The sequence below is a fragment of the Vulpes lagopus genome, chromosome 6 (genome assembly GCF_018345385.1).
Source record: "Vulpes lagopus strain Blue_001 chromosome 6, ASM1834538v1, whole genome shotgun sequence".
NCBI lineage: Eukaryota > Metazoa > Chordata > Mammalia > Carnivora > Canidae > Vulpes > Vulpes lagopus.
In genome coordinates this window covers 3,512,329-3,523,953 of record NC_054829.1, presented here as the reverse complement: position 1 = coordinate 3,523,953, position 11,625 = coordinate 3,512,329, and the positions used below count along the sequence as shown (strand labels likewise).

General features: G+C 50.3%; 1 protein-coding gene across 9 annotated transcripts in view; it reads left to right on the top strand.

Moving 5' to 3' along the window:
* Nucleotides 1-120: 120 nt before the first annotated feature.
* PPP2R5C (protein phosphatase 2 regulatory subunit B'gamma) overlaps nt 121-11,625 on the top strand; it is a 125,966-nt gene continuing 114,461 nt past the window's right edge. For 7 of the 9 annotated variants that reach the window (XM_041759329.1, XM_041759339.1, XM_041759335.1 and 4 more), the window contains exons 1-2: nt 121-287; nt 1,013-1,078. In XM_041759329.1, the coding sequence (XP_041615263.1) occupies nt 261-287; nt 1,013-1,078 (93 nt within the window). In that variant the 5' untranslated portion in view covers nt 121-260. Of the gene's footprint in view, nt 288-403; nt 639-1,012; nt 1,079-11,625 lie in introns of those variants that run through there. The other 2 variants (XM_041759330.1, XM_041759341.1) reach the window with 2 other exon arrangements.

The following is an 11,625-nucleotide window of genomic DNA, read 5'->3' as shown; positions in this document are numbered from 1 at the left end:
GGGGGAGGGGCGGGGCGGGGCGGGCCGGGGGAGGGGCGGAGAGACGCCGCCGCCGCCGCTGCTGCCGCCGCCGCCGCCGCCGCGGCTGCCGCAGCCTGTGGGAGCCTGGAGAAGGGGAAGTGCGAGCGAGCGAGCGACTGAGTCCCCGGGCGGCGGCGGCGGCGGCGGCCGGGGGTCGCGGGGGCCGGGGCGGGGGCGGGGGCGCTGCTGCTGCTGCTGCTGCTGCTGCGGGGCGCGGGCGGCGGCGGTCCGCACCAGCCATGCCGAATAAAAACAAGAAGGAGAAAGTGAGTCCGGGCCCGGGCCGCCGGCCGCCTGGGGAGGGGCAGGGGCCGCGCGGGGCGGGGTCCCAGGGCGCGGGGGCCGCCCGGGGCCGGGGGGTCGCGACTGCCCGGGGCGGGGGCGGGGGCGGGGGCGGGGGCGGCGCGCGGGCGGGGCGGGGCGGGGGCAGGTGCGGCAGGTGCGGCCGGAGGTGGTTGGCCCGGGGCGGGGCTCGACGGCTGCGGGCTCCTGGAGGGACCCCGGGCCGGAGGAGGGGAGCCCATGGACCCGGCTCCCCGCTGCGCTGCAGACCTGCCTCCTCTCCGGGGGGACGCTCTGAAACACCGTCCTTGTCCCGGGTGGCGGCGGTGATGGCTGTGAGTGCGCTGCGTTGCCTTTGGGGGCGGGGGGCAGCGTGTCGGACCCGCCCAGCAATCCCAGCTCTCGGGGTTCGGGGTGGGAGGCCAGAGGGGCCGAGCCGGGGACCCCGCAGACGGGCGCTCGTCTGCTCCTGCTCGAGCTTCGACCAAACCCAGGAGCACGCAGGGAGGGTCTGAATCTGGGGGCGGGGGAGCCGCGTCGCCCTGGGGCGTCTCGCACAGGAGTCGGGATTTCTCGGTGGTGCCGATGGAAAAGGCCAGAAGCGCCGGTTAAACAGCGCGAATCCGTGTTCAGAGCTGCCCTTTGGTCTGTCGGATGGGTCGGCGCCTAAAGACCGAGAAGCCTAATTGATTTGCTTGCTGTTTCCCAGGAATCACCAAAAGCAGGGAAAAGTGGAAAAAGTTCAAAAGAAGGACAAGACATAATAGAATCAGAGGTAACTGCTCTCCGATGTTCCCTTTCCTTTTTTTTTTTTTTTCTTTCCTCCCCCCTCCTCATGAACACGTTTTAACGAAGGGCAGGAAAACAGTGTGGTGGGAACCAGGCTCTTCTGCACGAGTTTTTCCTCGTAGTCTCCCTCGTGACCTGAAACGTTAGTTCTATCAGTTTTTATTATTTCGGTCTGGGAAAAGAGAGATGGAAGTTGTAATCTGGGCGGCTGGTATTAAGTGGCTAACCCCCACCTCCTATCTAGCAGCCCTCCTGCAGAGACTGGTTTCTTTTTTTTGTTTTTTTTTTTTTATTATTTATGATAGTCACAGAGAGAGAGAGAGAGAGGCAGAGACACAGGCAGAGGGAGAAGCAGGCTCCATGCACCGGGAGCCTGATGTGGGATTCGATCCCGGGTCTCCAGGATCGGGCCCTGGGCCAAAGGCAGGCGCCAAACCACTGCGCCACCCAGGGATCCCCAGAGACTGGTTTCACCACTGTTGTTCACGCTCCTTTTAGCTCTCAGACCCTCCCCTTCCTTCCTTCACGAGCAACCAGGTCAGGTCCGTCCCTCTCCGTGGCTCCTCCTCCCATCACCTTTGCTACCCTGGTGCGGTCTTTGCTGCTTCAGTCTCCCACTGGCTCCTCTGTTGATGTCTGATTCCCAGAGCCTCTTTCCCCAGTAGCGTTGGTACCTTTCTGTTTACAGTCTTCCCTCATCCTTTCACTCTCTCCATTGGGCAGTGCTGACTTCTTTCCCTTCTCACCTGTGGGCTCAGTGAGGACTGTGTCTACCTAGCGGGGTTGATGTCATTGTTTGGCGCAGTTGTGCCTTGAGGATATTTGCAGAGCCAGCACTTTGCCTTTTCTTCCTTGTGGAGTAGTTGTTGAACTAGAACCTCAGGCTAAGGATTCTGGAGCCGTCTGGACCCAGGCAGAGCTGAGAGGCCCTTTTGGATCATTGGTAGCAGAGAATTGCTTGATTGTCACGTTCTCCAGAGCCGGATCATCGAGGTCCCTGGTCTTATCACAGATGACATTAATTTGCAAGTGTCAGACCCCTTCTTATAAGTCGAATTAGAATGAGTTCAGAGTCGTCTGGGAAACACAGTTAACTGCTGATTATAGGCAGTAGCCTTTTTTTTTTTTTTTCCTAACCCGGCGGGGGGGGGGGGGTATCTTTTCCTTATCATTTGGTGCATTCCAAGCCTCCGTCCTCTTGAGCAGGTGGTCTGTTCCAGCAAATCTGTCACCCTCCCCAAAGCAAAAAAGCAGAAATCCAAAAGGTTCCTTAAATATCAGTAGTTGGGGATTATCCATGCCAGTTTTTCCCTGCCCTTTATTTTAGCACATAATCACGTTTTACTGTGGTATTCCTGCTTTTGACTTGCTTCCTTTCGTGTCACTTTTTTGACTACATTGATTTAAATGAAATTTGGCCACCCCGCGAGGGTGTTTTTTCTTTTTTCTTGTTTACTGATATTTCACTAAAACTGCTAAGGCTCCCAGCCCTCCCCCAAACCTTTCTTGCTTACGTACCTGTCTCCTCTCACTGCTGGTGTGACAAAGAATATCAGTATGTATGGTTCATTTATTCCTGTTGTAGCAGAGAGAACGTGACTATAAGGATGAATGATTTTGAGTCTGAACCTCAAAAATCCATCAGTTAACTCAGAGATAATGAAACCGCTAATAATTAGAATGCGTGTTTTTAAGGTGGATTGGGTTCCTAGACTGTCAGATGCTTAAGACTCTTGAGGTGTGGCCTGCAGTGCCTGAGTGTGATGCCCCACTTGTCTTTTTGTATTTTTTCTAGTGCTACTAAGAGCTGGAGCTACAGAGCTTGAAATTACCACCGAAAAATACTGAAATGGTGGGCCCTTCACTACTTCCTCATAAGGATCCCAGAGGCAACATGGCATGTTAAGCATGACAGTTGGCAGGTCACTGTGTAAATTATTTTTGCGGGAACACAAATTGAGGCACTTCAATTCATATGAACTTCGGGCTGAGCCTGTTTTTTTGTTTGTTTTGTTTTGTTTTTAATTGTTTCCCTCCTCAGCCTTCATCTCACTTCATATGTGGTTCCACCCAGTGACCAAATACGATTGACCCACTCAGGTGCATGAAACCCTCATTGTGCACTCTTTCCCTCTCCTGTCAACGTTACTCTGAACATGAATATTTTAACCTGAACAATTCAAATAGGACTGCTATTCCCGTGCTGCTTTTCAGACCTGTTCAATGTCACGCTACTTTCACAGCTGGCTCTCCCTCGGCTCCGCCCATGAACTCACCTGTGTGAGAGCAGTTACCATATTCAGAGCTTCCCAGCCCGAGGGCCACACAGAACAGGTGTCCATCCAGGGCAGAGTAGCCAGGCTTTTGGGAAATCACCTCAACAGAGAAAAACAGAACAGAACCTGGCCTGTGGTGGTTTGACTTAACACACCACTTCAAGAATGGGAAAGTCCTTGTACTAAAATTCTGGCTGGCTGTAACCTAGGCTTGTGGAAAATGAAGAAACGAGTGGCTTACACTGCAGAACGCTCTTTTCTTAAAAGACAGCCTGGGGAGGTTAGTCGGAAGGATGAGGGGCATGTGTTTTCAGCTGGGGATTAGGTAGTAAAAATGCTGACTCCTGATTGCCACTAAGTGATGTCCCCTGGCTTCTGTGGCCCTAGTACCTCACCTTTAAAAATATGGTGAGTCTCAGATTTGGCCATTTTTAACTATATGGGATAGATGAGGCATGGCCCCTCTTGAAAGAAAGGAATTTTCCCTGCAGGATGTGTGGCAGAGAATATCTTCTGCTGTAACAAAATACTATTAAAGGTCATAGCTGCTGCTGTGCACGCTTTTCTAGAAATTTCTTGCTTGAATGATGTGTATCGGTATGTTTTGTTTTGTTTTATTCTCTTCTCTTTCAAGTAGGATGTTTAAATTTGACTTACCCACATGTGTCCTGGAAACAAAAGTTTGCCCAGTCCTAATGGGTCTATTTCATGACACGCTTCTGGGGAGTGAGGCCGCAGGTGGGCTCCTGGGGAACGGGAAGTTGGAGAACTCAGCTCTGAGCACCTGTTCTCAGTGTAACCTTCAGAGCTGTGCAAACATAACTAGGCACGCTTTATCAATATCCAGAATCTTAATAAATCGCTCAGGTTTGTAAAGTCCGTTTTGGAAGATCAGACCATGCCACAGTAATTTTTTTGTGTAGTTGTTTTAATTTGTATACTGTGTCCAGTTTGCTTTTAAAAGTGTTAATAGTCTTTGTAAAGTGATTTGTTTTAAGCACATTAAAGGTTGTTTTGAGTGTTGTTCTCTGGTCACGAATTTTATGTCCTGCTTCAGCTTAGCTTTGTTTGAAAGTCTCTACAGCAACTTGTACATAACATCTGTTGTTTGAAAGAAACTTGAATGGCCCTCTCCCCAACTTGTTAGCTTATCTTGACACGTTCTACCTTTAGTAATGACATTTTTCTCTCTATGATCTGTCCCTTTGCCTCCCCTCCAACCCACCTTGGTGTTGCAGAGAGCAGGGGCCAGGCTTACTGAAGTCCCGTAGGTGTAGCTGGTAGATTTATGTCTCAGAAATTAAAACTGAAATTTCAATAATAGTAATTCATCTAACAACACCACCCATTACATGGTAACATAGATAACATTTTTGTGAAGAGTATCTTTTTAAGAAAATTGGACTTTGTAATCTCGGCTGTGTAGCAGGAATTTTAACTTGAGTGCCGGAGGACAGTGGAAGTGGTTTGTTGGTTGGTGTGTTTCCTGGGGAGGAGGCAGCTGTGAGCATCACCTCCTGCGATGAGAGTCCCCAACTCCTCTCCCCTATAACACCAAAGCCACGGTCTACAGGCTGAATTCTGAGCCCGGGCTGTTGCAGGGCGGGGGAGTTTCCCGCCACATTCATTGCCCATCATTCTCTTCCCACTTTTTCTCCACACAACCCTAAACCGGACTCCAGTGAAACTCAGGACCCAAAGAACCAGTACTTTAAGATTTTTTTTTCAATTTCTAAGTAACTATTACATATAGGGGTAGAATTTCCTGCTTTTGATCACCATGCCTTGGCCCACTTTCCCAGCCACGCTGCATCGTCTTTGCTTAGAGTCCTGGTGTTCAGGACAGAGGCTCTGCAGAGGGGATAATCAGCAGTGGATTGGAGGGCATGTGAGTTAGGAGCAGATTCTGTGAGCTTCCCATCCCTTTCCAGGGCTTGCTCCTGCTCCATATGAGAAGCAGGGCGCTGGGCAGACCCTGAAGTGCCTCCCAGGTGAGATCTGCTGTACTGAACAGGCACCCCACCTTCAGGGCTGTTGACACGTTCCAGATGCTTCCCGCAGGGCTGCCCTGCAGACTGTGCACTGGCGGAGGTTTGCCAGCACTCCCGGCCCTCCTGACAAGATGCCAGTGGTCCCCCCCCCACCCTCCAGTTTTGACAACCCACAGTGCCTCCAGACATTCCCAGACATCTGGAGGGCAAAAGAGCCCCCAGTGAGACCACTGCCCTAGGAAAACGCCTCCACAGAGGATGTACGTTCACTTGCAAATCATGCCTGACACACATTCCTCCTTTAGAATAGCAGTGTTCAAACCAAAAGAGTATCAGCACTTTACACTCTTAAAAATTAGGACCCCGAAGAGCTTTTGTTTAGGTCAGCTTTAGCTGATAACTTTTCTTACTAGAAATTAAAACAAATTCTAAGAATATTCTTGAATTCATCTAATAGTAACACACCCAGTACATGTTGACATAAGCAGCATGTTGTTACGAGAACTAACCATTCACAAAAATTCTCTGAGAAAAATGGCATTGCACCATGTTTTTGCAAATTCCTTTCATGTCTGGCTTCATAGAAGCTAGCTGGCTCTTTGAGTTGCTCCTGCATTGTCTGTTTTGATACCTGTGCCTTGTAGCCTGTGAAAAATTGGCATAATGATGGTTATAAAGGCAAATCATGTCTTTGTGTTGTAAAAGCACGGACTCTAGAAAGTGTCTCCAGGAGCCCCCAGGGCTCCCCAGGCCTTGTTTTGTTGAACGCCCTTTACGTGCTCATTGGCCCCCTTACTCCGTTTGTCGTCTGAGTTCCAGCTCAGGTTCATTTATTCTGAAATTTAAAGGAAGCTTTTCTCACCTATGTTTTTTCCATTTTTTAAATTAGAATAACAGTTACTGGCTCTACCGGTCACTTATCATTTATACTGCCTTGGACAACTTTTGTTTATCTCGATCTGCCTCCCTAACTAGATTAAGCACTCGAGGACAGCATTTTAGCTTGGTGCTTCTTTGCACTTGCCGTGTATGTGAGGACCTGGAGGCAAGAAGTGTGTATTGGTGGGTTTTAAAAGTTCTCAGGAAGAAAGGGAGCTTCAAATCAGTGAGCTTGCTGGTTTTCTGATATGATAAATTAGAAAGAAAAAAAAATATGTTTATCTTTCGATCCTCTAAAGAAATTTTGATGCAGAGTTTTCTTTCAGTTCAATCTGTTTTAAATAAACAGCAGTGGACTAAAGCAAAAGATTATGGTACTTGGGTCTTTTTCTAATGTCCTGTGAACATTTTAAGAAGAGGGTTTTTGGTTTTGGTTTCAGTTATTAGCCTTTATATAGCACCAGAGGTTGGTGGTAAGATGTATAGTCTCAAAAGATCTTGTTTTAATTAAAGCAGTTCAAAATAGGATTTATCTTTAAGTAGGTTTCCGATATGATTTTCAGTGCTTTGTATTTTTTGTTTTGAGTTTATTTGGAGAACTTTTCTCAGTAGAACATACATACACATGAACAACATAGGGACTAGGGGTCCCAATCACCACCACCCCCAGCATACACACTGAAAAATCTGTTGTGTAACTGTTGATTCTCCCATAACAACTACGAATAGCCTATTGTTGACAGGTAGCCGTACCAGTAACATGAACAGTCGATTAACACATGTCTGATATCGTACAGGTATTGTATATTGTATTATTACAATAAAGTAACCTAAAGAAAATGCTAACAGAAAATACATATAAACATAGTGAACTTACTAAAAAAAATTGTGTAGAAGTAGGCCTGCACAGCTCAAACCTGCGTTAAGGGTGAACTGTTTATTTTTTAAACTATTTTATAAATTTTATATATATATTAGAAAGTTTTGTGTCTTGCTGTACAAACACTGGGAAAGACAAAAAGAACATTGTTGTCACCTGTTAAGAACTTAAATGTTGACCGTTTCTGGTGTTAACAACGTGTCCCACCCATTGCTCATGGGCATTGGGTAGGCTTGGGAGTGAGTTGGCCCTCCACCCATCACACCCTGCAGCTGCTGAAGACATGGGACAAGATGGAGCACATTTCTTGTAAAGACCCAACCAGAGGAAATAGATGCTTTAAAGCCCCTCAGCAAACACAAGGTCACCATTAAATATGGAGCCCCAGAAAGTGTGTTGGACCTTAGGCATGTGTTGTACCCCTCTCCCTCTTCAGGAAAAGCTCCATTTACAGCATACATAATTCTAGAAAGAGTTCAGTGAATGACATGAAATCATTTATAAAGTTTTCCAATTCATGGAAAAAGCACAGAGTTCCCATGTTAAAGCCGTTGCGGGGTGAGTGCACGCCTGCAGCCCTGCGTGTCCGGGTGCAGAGCTCTCCACCTGCATCTGCTGTGTGAGTCAGTCTGCCACCAACATGAATCACGGTGATATTTCCCCAAGTCACAGGGAAAATTCATGTGAAAGATTTCCACTGTAAAAAGTCTCCAGTGTTTCTTTAAAACATCAGGTGCCCAAAGGTCAGGGCTCGGTGGTGTCTAACTTGACACAACGTTGTAGGTGATGGCCTTGCACCTTCCTGCTGGTATGTTGTGTTCAGCTAAGACTTCCGGGGCTCTGCTTCTGGTCCGGTCAGGTCTAGGAAGGGCCACTGCAGGGAGGAGGCCCTGCTGCCCAAATCCAGGCAATGCTGTCATCTTCGTTTCCTCCACCTGGGGGAGTGAGAGGACAAGGCCAGAATCGAAGGGGGGTTGGATATTAGTTTGAGGACATTGGATTTCCTTCATTTTAAATATTTTATTAAGATGAAACTTAGCATGATTCAAGCGGGATGGTAGCTCTGGCCCCGTGCTGTTCGGACCCAGCAGGAACACCAAAATGCCTGGAGAACGCTAACCATTAGCCACATGTGGCTCTTGAAATGGATAGAACTCAAATTAAATTTGAAAATTTAGTTCTTCGGTCGTACTAGCCACATTTCGAGTGCTCAGGAGCCGCAGGTGGCTGGTGGCTACCCCACTGGACAGCAGGTAAAGAATATTTCCCGCTTCACAGAAAGGCACGGGTAGTGTTTTCCAAAATAATTTCAATTCAAGTGCGTGTGACTTATTTTAACTTCATCGGCTGTCACTCCTAATACGAAGTATTAAATTTAGATGGAAGTGGATGAAGTTAGGGAAAAGTGGATGGTAGAAGAGAAGGGAATGTGGAGGTGAGAAGGAGGGGCCCTGCTTCCCACCAGCCCAGGACTGCCTGAGTTGCAAAGACTTACACCTGACACCCGGACAATGCCTCGCCGTCTCCCATAGGAGCAGGCCTGGGGGAGGCCCAGGGGAAACAAGGTGCTTCCCATCTTCCTTTTTAGAAATTTTATCTTTATTTTGGGGATCAAAACACACATGGTTAAAAAAAATAAAATAGCATAAAACTCGATACTCTCTCATTTCACCCAGTGTACCCTTAGGAGCAAGCTTTCTTACCTGCTCTACTGATTGGCATCCTGGTCCAGATCTTACGGGAGGAGGTATCGCATGGCAGAGGGCAGGCCCTGGAGGGTGCCCTGTCCATCATGGGAGTGACCTTTCTCTCTCCCTAAGTCCTTTTCCTCCCTGGACGCCATGCTTTGCCATCTTGCAGGCTTCCCTCCAGGTGACCCCTTCCCAGTCACAGTCACCCCACAGGCACACTCTGACCCCCTCCCGAGTGCTGGGTGCCATCATGGGTGCTGGGGGTGCAGCGCGGGACACAGCAAGGCCCGTGCACTCGCGCAGTTTGCTTTCAGCGAGCGCCAGGTGCGCTGGTGTGTGTAAGGGGCACTGTTGGCATTTAGTTTGTCTCACCCTATGGAGCAGTGGCCCTGGAGCTCTCAACATCAGGATCACCCCCTGACCCCTGTGATATCAAAGCTACTCACGTTTCCAGAGGCTGCTTCAGGTGGCCCGGGATGGTCTCACCAAGGAGAGGATGTTAGAGGTGACTCCCGAATGTGAAGGAGCCAGTGGTGCAGAGATCTGGGGAAGGGCGTTCCAGCCAGAGGAAGCAGCTAGTGCACAGGCCCTATGGCACAAGTGAGCTTGTGTGTCCACTGGAAGGGAGGCCAGTTTGGCTGAAGAGAAACGAGGGAGGCTTGAGCAGAAGGGACAAAGAGATGGGGACAGGCAAGGAAGGTCCAGTGGGATCTCGTCAGCAGCCCTTGGGTTTTATTCTTAGGGTGACAGGAAGCCATTGAGGGTCAGACTCTGACCTGGGCTAGTGGGTTCTGCAGTGCCATTGACGTGGTTTGAGCAGGAAAGGAGGAGGATCTGACATGTATTTAAAAAGCTCTCTGCAAAAAATAAATTATGCAGCTGCTGTGTAGGAAATAGAGGGACAAAAGTTGAAACCAGGGGACCCCCTGGCAGCAGTTCCATCAGATGCCCGGGTACCGCATACCCAGAGCTGAGGCCGCAGCACAGCGGGCCGTGGGTGCTGGACTTGGGTGGGCTTGTCAGCAAACAGCTCGCTTGGCAGGTCTGAGCTGAGAGCTGGCTCTTGTGGCTTCCAGCCCTGAAAGGCCGAGTGCAGGGAGCTTTGCTCTGAGGGGCCAGCTCCTACACTAGCAGCCTTAGTTTTTCCTAGACAGCCTGGTTTCTCTGGAGACCACCTTTCTTGCCCTCACACACTCGAGGCTGACCGTGCCAAACAGCAGGGCTGTCCCAGCACCACTGGTTGAAGAGTCATCTCCCATCGAGTGGTCTTGGGTCATAATTCTGTTCCATCGACCTCTGTGGCTGTCTTTATGCCAGTACCATACTCTTTAGATGAATTGTTTTTTCAAGATCTTAAAAAGTGTGCAAATACTTCTTGAGCTCTGAATCACGGTCTCTGGCACACAGTGGTGATAGTCCATCATAGTGATCGTCTAATTGCAGAAGGGGAGAATTTTAGAAGAAATTTAGAAGATATTGGAGCGTAGAATTGCTGGGATATGGGACACAAGGGAGGTGGTGTCTGAAGTCCAGGGAGCAAGCAAGGTCCAAGCTGGCATCACTGCTCCCTGTATGATCCCAGGAGATCACACTGCACCATGGGGCAGGGCACTGCAGGGCCCTGGGGTAACAGCACCCATCCCGGCTCAGGCTCAGGACAGCAGCTGGCCATGAGTAGGTTGGGGGGTCCCAGCGACTGTTCTGTGTAGGCAGTGGGCCCCCTGGGCACCGACCACTACATGTCCAGTCGGCTGCTGGTATTTGGTGTTCAGAGTGTGTCTGTTTCTCTGGGCTCCTGCCTCTCTCTGCTGTTCAGGGACCCCTTGGGGTCCTCACCTCCTCAGGCCTCGCCTCCCTTCAGAGTGCTTCTTGCAGGTGACCACATGTGTCTGTGCACACAAGGGAGGCCCTCAGATATCTGACTCCCTTCCGGCCGTCAGACTGACAGCTGTCCTGTCTTGTCCATCCTTTGTCCTGTTGTCACTGCATGCCAGGGCCCAGATCTCGCTTGTTCCGTTGTCACTCAGCCGAGCCTTGGTGGCCTCCCAGTCAGCACCCAGCATGGTCAAGCCTCTTGCCCTCCAGACAGTCCGAGGTCCCTCCTGAGGCTCTGCTGCTTGCCCTGACACTCTTCCCCGCTACCTTCCCGAAGCTGTTACAGGCCTCCCCGCCTTGGCCTCAGTCCGGCAGCCTCTCCCTGCTGCCCCACTGCCCTCAGCAGCCTCCACCAGCCCCAAAATGCCAAGTCCGAGTCTGCGGACTTTGGCTTTGAGTGCCATTTGGTGGGTTGACCTCCTCCTTCTTCAAAGACTGTCTTTTCTCAGCCTCATCCTTCTCCTCATCCCCTCGCCCCTCCACCTCTTCCACTCTGCACGCCTCTGCTGGGTGGCCTCCTCATTCGGTGACTTCAGTGACCATGGAGACGGGTAACTGCAAAGTTCGTGTTCAGCTCGCACAAGGTGTCCAAGGGCTAGATGCACAGCTAGGCCCTGGGTGGGTGGAGAAGGCAGCCGAGGGCAGCCAGGTGGTGGCCAGGACACCGAGGACAGCAAGCACTCTGGCCCTTTTCCACAAAGCAGAGAGCTCGGGGGGCAGTGAGGATGGGTGTCACCATGTCTTTGACTCAGACCCAGCATGCTCACGACCCAGCTTCTTGGCCCACTTCTCCTTCTCATCACTGTGACTGGTGACCCCAGCCGCCCATCCGCTGGTTCCCCGGGCCTCTGCCATGCCCCCCCTGGAACTCCCCACACACCTGCTAGCCACTGGTCTGCTGCAGCTACTAGTCCCACCTGTGGTCTAGACCTCTAGCCTCC